The sequence below is a fragment of the Mastomys coucha genome, unplaced genomic scaffold, assembly GCF_008632895.1.
Source record: "Mastomys coucha isolate ucsf_1 unplaced genomic scaffold, UCSF_Mcou_1 pScaffold21, whole genome shotgun sequence".
Classification (NCBI taxonomy): Eukaryota; Metazoa; Chordata; class Mammalia; order Rodentia; family Muridae; genus Mastomys; species Mastomys coucha.
The window spans coordinates 53,486,930-53,502,761 of NW_022196904.1; the positions used below are offsets into that span (position 1 = coordinate 53,486,930).

General features: G+C 41.8%; 1 protein-coding gene across 1 annotated transcript in view; it reads right to left on the reverse strand.

The window, feature by feature from the left end:
- The window catches only part of Chrna7 (cholinergic receptor nicotinic alpha 7 subunit), a 127,546-nt gene extending 125,720 nt beyond the window's left edge, over nucleotides 1–1,826 (reverse strand). The window contains exons 1-2 of the mRNA XM_031386859.1: nucleotides 1,717–1,826; nucleotides 1,393–1,532 (exon numbers count right to left, since the gene is read on the reverse strand). Of these exons, the coding sequence (XP_031242719.1) occupies nucleotides 1,393–1,532; nucleotides 1,717–1,771 (195 nt within the window). The 5' untranslated portion in view covers nucleotides 1,772–1,826. The remainder of the gene's footprint in view (nucleotides 1–1,392; nucleotides 1,533–1,716) is intronic.
- Between the last annotated feature and the right edge of the window lie 14,006 nt (nucleotides 1,827–15,832).

Below are 15,832 nucleotides of genomic sequence, written 5' to 3' on the forward strand. Positions count from 1 at the left end.
TTTTTTTTTGCTACTTGACCCTCCCTTGTATACTTTTTGGACAAAAATAACTATAGTTATGTAGTTGACTTTGAGTAATCTTGAAGTTATCTTTATTGTTTTTAGCTCATCATGGTGACCAGTGAAGTATGTATTCTGTTAGCAGGGAAGTCAAAGCTCAAGATGTTTATGAAACTTCCCAAAGTCAACCACCGAGACACCAGCAAAGCCAGAAGCAACAAGAACAACGACTCCACTACTTAATTGAACTGTCCTGTAGTTCTACCCTACCCCAAATGTCCAGGAGCCTTTGCAGCTCCTCTCCTGGCTGCCTCCCTCCTCTCTCTGAACTATGTTCTGCTCCATGGCAGAATCTCCCCCTCACTGTCTGTCACTCAAACTCAAAACCAACAAGATTGCTTCTTCTTGCTTTCCTGTAGTCTGTCCTCCGTAAACTTAGAAAACTATTGTTCATGAGACAGCAGCTGTCTTCTACATCTCTCATGATAAATCCCCCCACACTGTGCACAAACACTTGATAAAGTAGGATTCTGTCATGGGATGAGATGCAGAATTAACGGGTATAGTATGAGGTAAGAAGCCATTCATTGTGAAAACTAACTAGATTAAAAAAAAGAACAGCATAGGAGTGAAGGCAGGAGTGGGAAGTATCGCCTGCCATACCGCTTTACCAAAGTTCCTTTGGTACCTCTTTGCTCGCACAGTAGTCCCTCCTGATGAACACAAACACCCCTTTGCTCCAGCATTACCCACCACCAGCCTTGTAGAGAACAGACACTGGAACACTTTCTAAGTATTGGCACGGTTTGGAAGACTCCACCTATGAAAAATCGTAAAAAGTAGCCCAGCTGGCAGAAGAAAAAAGAAGAAGAAGAAAAAAAAAAAAGCTGTCACAGATACTGCAGGGGCGTGGCGCCTAAATCCGTTGGCTTGCTGCAAGGGGTTCAAGGGACTACTCTTAGCTGCCTGGAATCCTCCAAGAAGGATCGCCAATAACTGTTCTCTCCACAAAATAAAACAAATGACCATCCCCCTAATGGAAACGCTTCGAAACACCTACAGTTGGCATTCTACCCAGACAGATTGGCAGCCGAAAAGCCAGGCCCCCACCAAGGCACTACGCAGTCACTAAAGAGGAAGAAAAGCTTGTAAGTGCATAAACTATTCCGGGCTCTGGACTGCACTAGTTTTCTCTCTAAGGGAGTCTGAAAGTGACCAAGGAAGCCTGTTTCTGCTACTGACTCCCAGCTTGGGACACTTTGGCCGGGAGTTTCTAGCTAAAAGAAAGATGCGACCCAAAGTATTCATGCACAGGTGGCTGGGGGTCCTGCCTGAAGCGCAACCTCGTCCCGGACAGGAGGGTGTGTGGCCCGAGCGCCGCGCTAGACTCACCACATCCATGATCTGCAGGAGGCTCAGGGAGAAGTACACTGTGAGCGGCTGCGAGTCGTTGGCCACCGGCCTCTCCAGCGGGTTGTAGTTCTTGACCAGCTCCTTGTACAGCCTCCTCTGGAACTCGCCTTGCAGGGACACTTGGGAAGCAGAGCGCCCAGCGGGGCCTCAGCGGGGCGGCCATCCAGCCCCGGAGCAGCTCAGCCCCGCCGCCCGGCCGCAACCCGGGACCACCCGCCCGCTCGCCCGCCCGCCCGTCCGCCCCCCGAACCTGCTCCCCGGAGCCCGCCGCGGGGAGTACGGCCGAAGCCGCGCTGCGGTTACCGTGCAGCAGCGCCGCGGCCAGAGCCAGCCAGATGCCTCCCCGCCCGCCGCACATGTCGCCGGAGCCGCCGCCGCGTCCCGCCGTCCGCCGGGGCCGAGCTGCCGCTCCAGCCGCCTCCGCGCCTTTAAAGCGCTGCTCGCGCCCGCCGCCGCCGCGCGCCCCCACACGTGACAGCGCGCCCCCGCCTCGCGAGCGCTCGCTGGGCCGCGCGAGCTAGCTCGGTGGCCGCTCCGGGAACTGCATCCCTGTGCAGCTAGACGATGGCCTCAGACCCCTAGCAACTTGATCATGCTATCAACTGTGTGCTATACTCACACCAGTAACAGTTTCCAGATCCAGTCCTCCTGGACTCCCTCTGGTGCCAGAATCTGCGTCGTAGACTTAGGAAGTTTCTCCAGCCAGACAAGGAAGACCACGCAGGAGTAACACCAAGACCTGGTGTTTTCAGTGACCAGCTCCTTCCTGAGACTTTCTATGGAAGAGCTAAGGTAGACAAATACATGGTGTGATATACCATACTACATCAGCAGAGAGCCTGATCTAATCTCGCTTTCTTTTAAAACAGATTCAGAAAAGTGAAACATTAACTTCAATCCCTTGCTGGAAAAACAAGTCAAAACTTTATTCTGTAGACCTTTTTAATTCAATGAACAGTAAATGAACAAGGAGGGGTTGAGGGAGACCAGCCACGAGACCCTGGTCCAGAGGCATCTTTCTTGTTGCCATTCTGGGAAGATAGTACTAATGAGAGTAGTTAGAACTGAGTTAGACTGTGTCCCATTTGTCCCCAGAAGAACAGAAAGCATACCCTAAAGACTACTCTTGATTCTGTTAGAGGACTCTGTCCTCTCTCCCCACAGACTCCATAACATCTGAGTCATCAGACTGTTGATCCAATGAATTAGACAGTATGACACTAGGAAAGAAGGACAGGCTAATCAAAAAAGTGACTAAACTGGAAGGTACCCCAGTAGTGGGAAGGGGATAGAGAGTCCAGCTACTTGGTTTGCAGAAGCAGTAGCATGCAGCATCCTTGAAATGACCATCTTGAAGCATACCCATGCTGTTTACTGATAGGAGTATAAAGAGTTGGTATAAGGTTTGACAGCTGCAGGTTAAGAGCGAAGGGGGAAAATGTCTTGGAGAAGGTTCATTTTTAAAAAAACAGAAAACAAACAAAATAAACAGCCGACCAGTGTTCCCGTCAAAAGAGAACCAGTATTGCATATAGGAAGGGGACAGCAGGCAGACGCATCTGGCAAACAGATGGGTGTACATCTGGCTCCTGAGTATTCCTCATCCCATCTCCAACAGCAGGAACATCACAAAGTAGGCACTCGGTGAAGGAATGAGCTGTAAAGCATTAACTGCCAGGGAGATAGGAGAGAAGGAAAATGAAAACACCAGAGAAGGGGAAGCACACAACATCAACTAGAAGCAGAAAGCCATCTGCACTGGTGGTGGGATGGAAGGGCTTGCTCTTCTGCGCTCAGTCTGAAAGTGCCTAAGAGCCCTTGCTAGCACCACAGAGGGATAAGCCTGGAAAACCCACTTCTCCTGAGTGTGGTCAACTGGGAGAAGTTACACATTACAGAAACCATGATTATATCCTTACTGAGTTGGGGAGTCACATTTAAGAGCCCCAAACATACCACTAATGCTATGCTCTATAACATCAACAACCCAGAAAATAGTCATCTTGGGGTGGGACAACTGGTCAATACCTGTTTATGCCCTGTGCTTGGGCAGACATTTGGAGCATCTGCAAGCAACCCATTAACTGGGCTGCTCCTCGGTTCTGAGATGTTAGTATCCCTGTTACTAAATGTAAGACTGAAAGCCCTTAGTGTTCTCAGTGAGACCTAGCTACTTTCATTTGTGCAGTGTAAAATAATCTGAGAGTAGAGCCTACATACTCACATATGTAGGTTCACTGCTTAATCCCATTCTTAGCATAAAGAAAAAGTAAACAGAAACAATGTATCCAAATTTATAAAGACAAATGGAAAAAAAAGCCCTACACTCAAACTGATGTTGCTGCCTTAGCTTAAGGAGAGGCAGAGCAAGAGCAGACTCAAGGATAGAAGTCTAGACTTTTAATGCAGTCCAAGGAAACTGGCCCTTGTGCCTATGAGAGCTAGGAAGCAGGGATGAGGAGATCTTCATAAATCCACAGACTGAAACAAAATCTCCTTTCATGTAAGAGACTAGAAAACCTCTATTGTGTCTGGGGAAAGAGAACTATGTTTTCTGCTTGAGCTATGGAAAGGGAGAAGATAATCCTGTAACCACCCACAGTGCATCAGCAGGCTTAGAGCAGATCCAGATATCAAATGCCTATGCTGTTTATAGTCAAGGATTTCTCCTCTAGTGTCTGTGCGGAGGTGAGGGGTAGGGGTGAAGCTTTACAGCTCCCCACACAGGACTCCAAAAGAAAATCACAGTACGTTCAACTTGCAAAGGGAAAAGCAAGGCTGGAGGGGTGGCTCAGCAGTTAAGCAGAGGACCCACGTTCAACTTCCAGAAGTCACATGGTATTTCAAAACCGTCAGTAACTCAAGCTCCAGGAGGAGCTGATGCACTGGTGTGGACTCTTCAGGATCACATGAAGTCCACAGACAGACATACAGACATAATACATATGCATGTTAAATAAGAAGATAATTTTTAAAAGGAAAAATAAAAGACATCCAAGTGAATAGACAACACATAAGAGGGATCACAGTCAACCATAAAGCCAACTTTACAACAAACTAATCAGGAAAGATGCGTAGGGTGGTTTGAATGAAAATAACCTCCATAGGCTCCTAGGGAGTGGCATTATTAGGAGGTGTGGCCTTGTGGAAGTAGGTGTGGCCTCATTGGAAGAAGTGTGTCACTGGAGATGGGTTGAAGTTTCAGAACATCAAGCCAGGTTCAGGGTCTTTCTCTTCCTGCTCTCTGCCAATTCAGATGTAGAACTCTCAGCTACCTCTCTATCAGCATGTCTGCCTACATGCTACCATGCTTCCTGCCTTGTTGACAGTGGACTAAACCTCTGAATGGTAAGCCAGCCCCAATTGAATGTTTTTCTTCATTAGAGTTACTATAGTCATGTGTCTCTTCACAGCAACAGAAAAAGCAACAAAAGTCCAACAATTTGAGATAGTAGGTTGACTATATTAAGCCTGTAAAATTAGGATGTGTAAAATGTGTAAAATGACCAAATATATTGCTCATAATGGACAGTGTTGATGTCCCCTTTGCCCTAATATTGCCAGGATGTATTTCTCACCTACCTTGGGGTAGGAGAATTGGAGTGATTTTTCCTGGATGAACACAATCTTTTCTGGATCTTTTAGGGATTCAGGGTCCTTTCATTAAGCAGAGAGTCAATATTAGACTACAGAAACATCCAAAAAACAAATTCTGGGAACTTCCCAATGTTGTTGATAAGAAACATCAAACCACAGGACCCCATGACCATAAATTTGACTTCTGCTAAGTTTCCACTAAATGTTAAAAGATTTTTCATCTATATCTATCTGTAAGAAAGAATGCTGTATAATTTTTACCTCTTAAAATTCCACTGTCTAATTCTGATGAAGAATGGTAATAGAATCATGGAATAAATTGGGAAACAATCCCAACTCCTCAATATTCTCAAATTGATTGCAGAAGATATTATTTCTTCTTTGAACATTGATAAGATTGACAAAGTTATACACCTTGAGTTTTCTTTATAAAACTGGAAATTTTTTTATTGGCATATGATATATTCATATGAAGCATTCCATGGTGCATGTAGATTTGGTTAGAGGACAACTTGGTGAAAATGAAGTCAGTTTTCTCCTTCCACCTTTATCAGGCCGCCAGGCTTGTGTATCCTTATGGTCTCTCACTGAGCCTACATTTGTGGGTTGTTTTGTTGTTGATACTGTTGTTTTTTAAGTTAAGAACAAAGTTTAACAGCTATAAGACAGTTCAGGGTTTCTATTTCACCCTGGAAAGGTTTTACAACTATAGCATTTTGAGAATTGCACCTGTTTCATTTAAGTAATAACATATTGTGGCATAGCACTACAGTGCCCCTTTGATAACATCATTCTGTCTGCAAACCATGTAGTGATAACTCCTTTTCATTCCTGCATCTAGTAATTAGTTTCCTCATTTTTGTTCTTAATTACATTCAGTAGGTTCATCAGACTTATTGATCATCACAGATAACATTTTCTTTGTTAATTTTCTCACCTTTTCCTTTTATTGGCTTTCATCTGTGTTTATACATACTATAGATTTAATTTGCTTTTATTACACACTTCTTAATGAATACACTGAGATCATTGAGCTTAGATTTCCTTTAAAATGTGATGGAAGATACAAATTTCTATCTGAGGGCTGCCTCCATGCCTCCAACTAATTTTGATGTTTCATATACATTCCCTGAAAATCAAAGCATTTTTTAATTTCCTTGTACTCCTTTGTTTTCAAATAAGTGATTTTTTTCCATATGTACAATTCTTGTGTATTTCTAACTTAAATCTTTGAGGCCATCACACATTCTTTTTATTTCAAACCTTTTAACTATATTGACTTGGTTTTGGATCTGATATATGGTAAATTTTCTGTCTTGGAAAACATCCCATATGTACTTGAAAAAGAAAAGAATATGTATTCTGAGGTTTTTGGGCTCATGTGTCCTATAAACGTCAGTTAGAAAGGCCCACGGGGTTCACTACGTATTCGGTTCTTTGCTAGGCTTTAAAATTCAAAAAGCTATCTTTAATGTTGGTTCTTAGCTCTGCCAGTTTTGCTTCAAAGGATTTTAATTTAGTGTGTGTGTGTGTGTGTGTGTGTGTGTGTGTGTGTGTGCATGTATGCTTGTTGCTTTAGTGAATTAGCCTATTTTATTTTGTATAATATTCCTCTTTATTTCTGATATTATTCCCAGGCTTATTTTCTCTTTAATACTGGTAAAGCAACATCACCTGTCTCATGCCTTCTGGTTGCACAGCACATCTTATTTAAATTTACTTCTATCTGAAACTCATGACTTCCTATTTAAAGTATGCCTGGGAGATCATATACAGCTGATTTTTCCTGCTCTGAATATTTTAATATCATTTACTGCCCAGTCCACTTGCATTCAGTGTATCATTGGTCTCCCTAACTTGATCATTCTGATATCTATTCTCTACTTGTCCAATATGTTTTTGTTCATTTATTCCTACTGTGTTGTCTTCTATCATTGTCATTGGTAATCAAAATTTCATAAACTTGGGTCAGTGAGATGGCTCAGTTTGCAGGAGCACCTGTCATCATGTCTGAAGACCCAAGGACCCACGAACATGTGGAAGGAGAGAATGTATTCCTGCAACTTTTGCTTTGACCTCATACAGGTGCTGTGACACACACACACACACACACACATACAATAAAATTAATGTAAAATTTTTAAATTATAGATGTTTTCCTTTAGTTTTTAATGTTTCACTTTTACAGCATTTACTAGGAGGTTGCTCCTTAGTTTGTATCACACATCCTATCTTTGGTCATCTAGTATGGTTACTGGACACTTAATAATGTCCAGTTATCATAATGTGTCTTATAACTACTACATTGTGGTAAGTAGAATGTTACCATTATTTATTGAAGCAGTAAGTGTAAATGTTAAAAATAAAACTAATAAAAAGGGATAAAGATGTATGCTTATTCATATTAACTGAATGTGGGGTTCTTCATGTTTTCTGAGAGGCATATTTCCATCTTATGCCTCTGACCTCACAGACTTGTCTTTGGAATTAAACATTGATGGTATCTTCCAATAAATGGATACTCTTATTGTAGACCAATTCATCAACACTTCCTAATACATCTACACTTTTCTCCCCAGTTTCAAACCTCTTTACCTTCCCCAGGGTCATGGAGAGATCATTCCATGTCTTCTCCTGGGAGCTTCACGGTTTTACTTTTCACACTGAGATTTCTCATTCATCTATAATTAATCTTATGCATTTTATAAGCTATTATTAAGAATAGAGATTCGTTGTTTTCTGTTGGTATTCCATCAACCCAGTTCATTTAATGAGAGAGAATATTTTTTTCCTCATTGCCATGTCACATTTGTGTATCAGACAACAGTCTGGGTTCTGTCTATACACTCATTATAATAGAATTTCATATCTTGGTGGTGTGAGATTTTTGTCTTTTTTACTTCAGTGTTTCCGTGGATATTCTTTTAGGTTAATGTTAGTATCATATGACTCATTTCTCAATACTTTTCCTGTAATTCTATTGAATTTTTAGACTAACAGATGTATGATTGATGTCCTTGAAACAGTGAGCCCTCTAATCCATAAACATGATGCTTCCTTCCATTTAAATAGCTCTTCCCTATTTTTCTCAAGAATTTGCTGTAGTTTTCAGTGCAAGTATTTTAGAAAACTTTCATAAGAATTATTCATCAATAGTTACTGTCTTTCAATGTCATTATTGTAACATATTTAATTTTCATTTATAAATGCTGCATTTCAAAAGTGTATGTGCTTTTTTGCACATTTGTCCTCTGAAGCGCTAGATTCCCCAGTTAATTTTGGTAGATTCTTTCAGTACATTGCTCTTGTGCTTTCAGTATATTATTCTTGTTCTTCACTCTATTTCTTGGCCTCTTTTGAAGATTCTGACATGTCCTAGGACCATCATATTCAGTTGAGTAGAAATGGTAGCACAGTTTGTTGTTTCCTTCCCATCTCAGGTAGAAGACCTTCAGTAACTCACCATCTTCATTTCTTTGGTCTTCTTTAACAGAGTACAAAACTATGGCCATTTAAAACATATGAACTTAATTTTTTTCATAGTTGTGAATTCTTCAAATATGAAATCACAGCACCAGCCTACTCCTTGTGGGACCCTGGGTGGCATCTCTCCTGTTCCTGCTACTGTCAGTAGCTAGCAGTCCTTGATGCTCTTTGAGTTCCAGGTGTACATCCCATACAACACAAGCCATGTTGTATTAGAACCACCAAAGTGTCTTTCTCTTAACTTGGTTACATTTTTAAAGACTCTGCTTTCAAATAAGATGGCATTAAGCAGTTTTAGAACTTAGGCCCTCAACTTATGTATCTGTGAGAATCATAGTTCAACTCAGCAATGAAACACTAAAGTATTTGATATAGTTTCTCTTTTCTCTTGCTCTGCTGCAATCTCTCTCTCTCTCTCTCTCTCTCTCTCTCTCTTCCTTCCTTTCTCTCTTTCTTTCTTTTTATTTCAAATGATCATTTTTACAACAAGCCTTTCATGGGCTTTGACTTGTTATATGATCAGTTAGTGTCTGTTGTGCATTTTTGAAGATCTGAGTTTGCATCTCCAGCATCCATGTAAAATTCAGGCACAGTGGCATGCATTTGCTACCCCAGTACTATGGTTAGAGGTCCACAGACAAAGGATTCCTGAACCTCATTGGCCAGCCAGCCTAGCTAAATTAATGGGTTCCAGATTCATTGTAATTCTGTATCAAAAAATAAAGTAGAGAGTAATCAAGAAAAATAGCTGAAATCAACTTCTCATACACACACAGGCACACGCTTATACATATGCTGCCTGGGCCATGGACTACTCATTGCCTGACTCTACCTGCTTGGGGGTTGGAAGTGAGGTGGCACAGAGTCAATGACACAGACTGCAGCAAGCTCTCTGGACACTGCTGCAAGCTCCTTTAATACCCTCCACCTGTGCCCCATTGGCCCCAAGAAAGTATCTCTTCTAAACAGCAGTTCCCAATTGGCTGGCATTGTCTGCGTCAGCATTCCTTGGTCTCTCAGGCAGTCCTCCATTGTGTCCTCCTGCAGGAGATGCTTTTGTGGCTGTGCAACCCCTAATGTTTACATAGAGGAAGTCCCAGTGTTCCTGCTACACATGTACATCTATGGGCACATGTACAGACCCCACACAACTGTTTTTGATTTAAAAAGAAACTTTCTTTTTCTTCTATTTCAGATAGAAATTTTTACACTTTTTAAAAATGAGTGAAAATAGTGTTGATAAGCATCTATTATGATAATATTGGTTATGTCTTTGTTTTAAATAAAAGATCTATTTTTATATTTATGAGTGTTTGGTCTGCACATTCACTACATATGCACCTGGTATCCTTGGAGGCCAGAAGAAGCATCAAATCTCCCAGAAGTAGAGTTACAGATGGTTGAGTCATCACATAAGTGTGTGAGACTAAACCTGGTTCCTCTGCACCAGCAGAGTGCTCTTAAGTCCCCAGCCATCTCTCTATACCACATTTTCTTTTCTCACCTATCAACATGAAGTTTTCTTGTGATTCGTGAAAACTGTGAAGGAGAGTGGTGCCTATCCCACACCAGCTTCCAGGAGTCCTTACCTGTCCAGACTTAGCTCCCAAGTCCCCCTTCTCCTCTTCACAGTGAATTCTGCTTTCAATGTGATGAGTAATAACTGCAGGGAGACAAGTTAGCACATGAAAGCAGCTACATTTTATTGTCATTCGGATTATATGCAGCCAGCCAGATCCCACAAACTACCTTTGTCATTATTCTTCAACTACACAGACCTGCAGCCTGTAAACTGCCAATCAGCTTTCTGTAGGCATTGTGGATCGATCAAGTCAGTCATAAGTCATCTCTGATTAAATTATTTTCAGAAGATTCATTTCATTTTTAATGTGTGTGTGTATGTGTGTGTGTGTGTGTGTGTGTGTGTGTGTGTGTGTGTGTGTGTGTGCTATTGCATGCACATGACTGCAGGTACCAACAGAGGTCAGAAGATGTTGGATTTCTTAGATCTGAAGTTACACATGTTGTCTTCCTAAGGCAAATTCCCCCTTGTTATATGTCTGTGGACATCTATTTTCCATTCATGATGGAAATTTTTATTGTGAAGAACATACAAATGCACAGAATCATTCACATCAAAAGTCCTACTTAAAGAGGTATGATAAAGTAAGTGTCCTTTTACAATTAAACCCTAATGATATAGGGTGTGGCAGAAACCCCGGATGGCTCAATCTGGCCTCACAAAAGTGACTTTTTTTTTTTTAGATATTTTCTTTATTTACATTTCAAATGATATCTCCTTTCCCAGTTTCCCTTCCCCACCCAAAAAAAAAACAAAAAACCCTGTTCCCTCCCAGCTCCCCCTCCTCACCAACCTACCCTCTCCCACTTCCTGGCCCTGGCATTCCCTTTCACTGGGGCATAGAACCTTCACAAGATCAAGGGCCTCTCCTCCCACTGATGACCGACTAGGCCATCCTCTGCTACATATGCTGCTGGAGCCATGAGTCCCACCATGTGTGATCTTTGGTTGGTGGTTTAGTCCCTGGGAGCTCTGAGGGTACTAGTTAGTTCATATTGTTGGTTGTCCTAGGGGGCTTCAAACCCTTCAGCTCCTTGGGTCATTTCTCTAGCTCCTTCATTGGGGACCCTGTACTCAGTTCAACAGATGGCTGTGAGCCTCTACTTCTGAATTAGTCAGGCACTGTCAGAGCCTTTCAGGAGACAGCTATATCAGGCTCCTGTCAGCTAGCACTTGCTGTCATCCACAATAGTATCTGGGTTTGATGATTGAATATAGGAAGGATTACCAGGTGAAGCAGTCTCTGGATTGTCCTTCCTTCAGTCTGTTCCATACTTTGTCTCTGCAACTTCTTCCATGGGTATTTTGTTCCCCCTTCTAAGAAGGAATGAAGTATCCACACTTTGGTCTTCCTTCTTCTAGAGTTTCTTGTGGTTTGTGATTGTATTTTGGGTATTCTGAGCTTCTGACTAATATCCACTTATCAGAGAGTGCATACCATGTGTGTTCTTTTGTGATTGGGTTACCTCACTCAGGATGATATTCTCCAGATCCATCCATTTCCCTAAGAATTTCATAAATTCATTGTTTTAATAGCTGAGTAGTACTCCATTGTGTAGAGGTACCCCATTTTCTGTATCCATTCCTCTGTTGAGAGACATCTGGGTTGTTTCCATGTGTTTGCTATAACAAAATATCCTTTCATCTGTGTCTGCTTCAGGAAAACATCCTTTCACCCATGTGCCCCATCAAAACATCATTTGACATAAGTGAAACCTAAAGTTTCCACTTCAAATATCCTGTAAGGCTAGCTAATTAGTGTGTGTGTGTGTGTGTGTGTGTGTGTGTGTGTGTGTGTGTGTGTGTGTATCCATGTGTTCACATCCTGTGTGCTTATCCATGGACAGGCATATCTCCAATTTCAGGTAACAGTTAAACAAGAATTCCAGATGCCAACTGATGAAATCCATCTCCCTGGTTGAATTGAGGCAGCAAATCTGATATCTTGCTTAAAGTTTCTGGAAGATGTTGAGTCTTTTAAAGCCAGTTTTGCCTCAAGGGCTTTCTGTGTCCCTGAACCATTTTGCACAACAGGCTAGAACCCTCCCATGCAAGTTACCATCCCACCTTCCTTTACATTCAGGCATACATGGTAGTCTGGGCACTCTCCCATGCCTCTGTGGCTCTGTCTTTGTTTTCTCATGCATTCTCATCTTCTCTAGCCTGTGTACACTTAATCCTGTCTTGGCAGGTCTGCAGTCACACAAACATCAATATGAACTCCTGCATTTGAGCCTATGTGGTCTGTTTGATTATAGGCATTATCTTTACTGTTCTTCACATTGCCTGGTGTGTGGTAAGTGAGTGACCCTTCCAGTAAGCTCCAAGGTCCTTTAAAAAGGGCCCGTTGGTCCATGCCTTTGCTCTCTGCTAGAAGATTATATTCTGAGCTCATCTGTTCATCTTGTGTATTTCTGGCCCTAGACCAAGAATCAGCCATTTCAGCCATTTCTCTTAAACTCCCGTTTCCCTTAGCTGGCTGTAAATGCTATTTTTAGATCTCTTTCATGAATAGTTTGAAGATTACCTATCTCCCTGTCTATCATCTCAACTATGTACATATCCATCTTACTGTGGTGAAATATCTCATGAGATCAAATCCAGAGCCAAAGACTTTCTACTTAAACTTTTCAATCTTAAATTTGCAGCTCCTGCAATTCCTGGTTCTCAAAGGGTATGGGATAATCAAATTGAAGTAATACATGCTGCTCATTGACTTTATGTCCCATTCCAACTACAGCTCAGTCAGAATAGCAATGGCAATGGCATTGCCAGAACTGACACATGGTTTAAATGTACTTTTAAATATTTGTTTTAACTTTTGACATTACAATTGCAACATTTTCCTTTCCCTTTTCTCCCTCTTTTAAAATTATGGCCTCTGTTTTCATTATGCATGTATGTATAGATATATATTCATGAATACAAACATGCAACCTGCTTAGTCTGTATGTTACTGACATGGATATTTTCAGGGCTGACAATTTGCTACTGTATAATCAATAATAGGAGTGTTCTTTCTGGAGGAAGACTATTTCTCCTGCTTTCGGCATTTCTTAGTTGTCTGTAGTTCTTTGGGTAGGGTTAAGGCCTCCTAGACTTTCCCCAGCCACTTTAGCAAGTCTACTGTAGTTGTCCTTGTTCAGCTTATGTGTAGGCAGTCATGTTAGAGAAACTTTATGGGTGTAGCTTCTGACATTCCTAGGAGAGACCGTTTCACAGCAAACTCCCTGATCTTCTGGCTCTTACAATGTTTCCATCCCCTCCTCTGCAAAGATCCCTGAGACATAGGTGTGGGATTTGTTTTGCAGATGTATTAGTTGGGACTGGGCACTACAACCCTGCATTTATTTGGCTGTAGTTTTCTATAATGATCTCTGTCTTGTTGCAAAGGGAATAGTTTTCTGTAAAGGTCTTTGTTGCAAAAAGAGTTTTCCTTAATAATGGGTGAGTACTACATCTATCTTAGGGTATAAAGACAAGTATTTGAATGTAGATAGGGATTATGCTAATTAAGTACTGACTGTAGGTTCCTCTCCAAGGTCTATTCCTTCACTACCACTGGGTAGTTGGCTAGGTTTTCCAGTTCCAGGCATGATTTCCCTCTTGTTGAGTGGCTGTTGGTTACCACCAAGGTATGTGTACCTCTAGGGCACCCTTAGGTTTATCATGCCACAGTGATCATTGCTGTGGACCATAAGCATCACAGCTGGGTAGGGCTGTTGGTTTCTTCTCCCTTTTGGAAGTGTGCATGATGCCTTCTGGTACCGCAAATGCTAGTTCTCAGGGAGGAGGCTTCCAGATCAGTTCCAGCCAAGGGTTCTGTGTCTGAAATACATGTCTTTAGCAATAGGGACTTACCTTCTACCACAGACTGGGAGCAACCAAAGGCAATAGCAATAGCTTGTAATGTCTTGGACAACCCCTTCTAAAAACTCAAAAGAGATTTATAGTCAGGTTTTAGGAAGAGCACATTTCATTTAAAATATGTCTAAATAGTTATATGTGGACTTACGTGCATTATAGGTATTTTAGGTAGGTACATAATTGGTAGAATTATTCCTTATGACTTTTGCAGACTTCCTTGCTGTAATTTGCCATCTTCACTCCTTATTCTGTACTTATTACCCCTCCCTAGTTAAAGACTCCTTTTTTCCATTTTTTTAGATCACTTGTGTCTGGCTACTCCCCCCCCTTTTTAATTGTGAGTATTTCTTATTATTTTATTTATTTATTTTTAATTTTAATTAATTTATTTTTTACACTCCATATTTTATCCCCTCCCACTCCACCCCTCTGACTGTTCCACAATTGGTCCCTTTCCCCATACTCCAGCAGTGGTCACTGGTATTTTTTTTGCTTTCTGCAATTACTCCAGGTTGTGTACTCATCTGGAGATTTGAAGGATGTAGCTTCTGATAAGAAGGAGATGCAATGTCTCTCTTTCTGGGCTTGGGTTGCTTCATTCAATACAATTTTTTCTTGTTCCATCCACTTACCTGAAATGTTAATGATTTCATTTTTCTTTACAGCTTTATAGTATTCCTTAGTGTATATATACCACATAACTTTGTCTTTTAATATGACTTTCCATTTCTCTCTCGTTCTCTTGTTTTAAAACCTTCATTCATGAACAATGTGGAGAGAGAGAGACTTTGGAGCACTTGGGCCTAAATGGGAAGTCTTTAGCACACCCCTCCTCTTAAGGAGCTGAGACTGAGGTGAAAAGGAAGGTACAACCATTGTAAGAAACAAAGGGGAATGAATAATACTGGAGAATTCTTCCAGCATCTTCCAGGCACAGCAGGACTGATGGGCATAGGAAGCATGGAGACTTTGATAGGAAACTCAAAAACAGCACACGCTCAAACCAGACAAATTCCCAGTAAGGAGACGGGAATTGGGAACAAATTTTCACCTCTAACCAAGAATTTATTTGCAAATAATATCTGGTGGAAAAGTAAAAATTTATTTTCTCCAGTGGAGTGTCACCATGTTTATCAATCACACTCCAAGGCAGGACCCATATCCAAGAGGATGTCCCCATCCCTCTCACCCCCACCCCACTGAGGCCAGACCAGGCAGTCCTCTGCTGTGTATGTTTCGGGAGGTCTCATATCAGCTGGTGTATGCTGGCTCAATGTCTGAGATATTTTTTTAAGATTTATTTATTTATTATATGTAAGTATATTTTAGCTGTCTCCAGCCACTCCAGAAGAGGGTGTCAGATCTTATTACAGATGGTTGTGAACCACCATGTGGTTGCTGGGATTTGAACTCAGGGCCATTCAGAAGAGCAGTCTGTGCTCTTAACCATTGGGCCATCTCTCCAGCCCAGTCTGAGAGATCTTAAGGGTACAGGCTAGTAGAAACTCGTGGTCTTCTTTTGGGGTCACCCTCATCCTCAGCTTCTTCCAGCTTTTCCCTAACCACAGGTCCCTAGCTTCTTTCCATTGGTTGGGTATAAGTATTTGCACCTAACTCTTTCAGCTGCTTGTCCTGGAGCCTCCCCATAAACTTGAACCCAAGTTGGGCCTGTCACTGGGCCTCCTTTCCCTCAAGCTCTTCTTCAGTTTTGTCCCTGAAGTTCCCTTAGACAGGAACAATTCTGGGTCAGAGTTCCTGACTGTGGGATGGCAACCCCATTCCTCCACTTGATGTCCTGTCCTTCCACTGGAGGTGGACTCCACAAGTTCCCTCACCCTACTATAGGGCATTTCATCTAAGGTCCCTCCCTTTGAGTCCTAAGCCTGA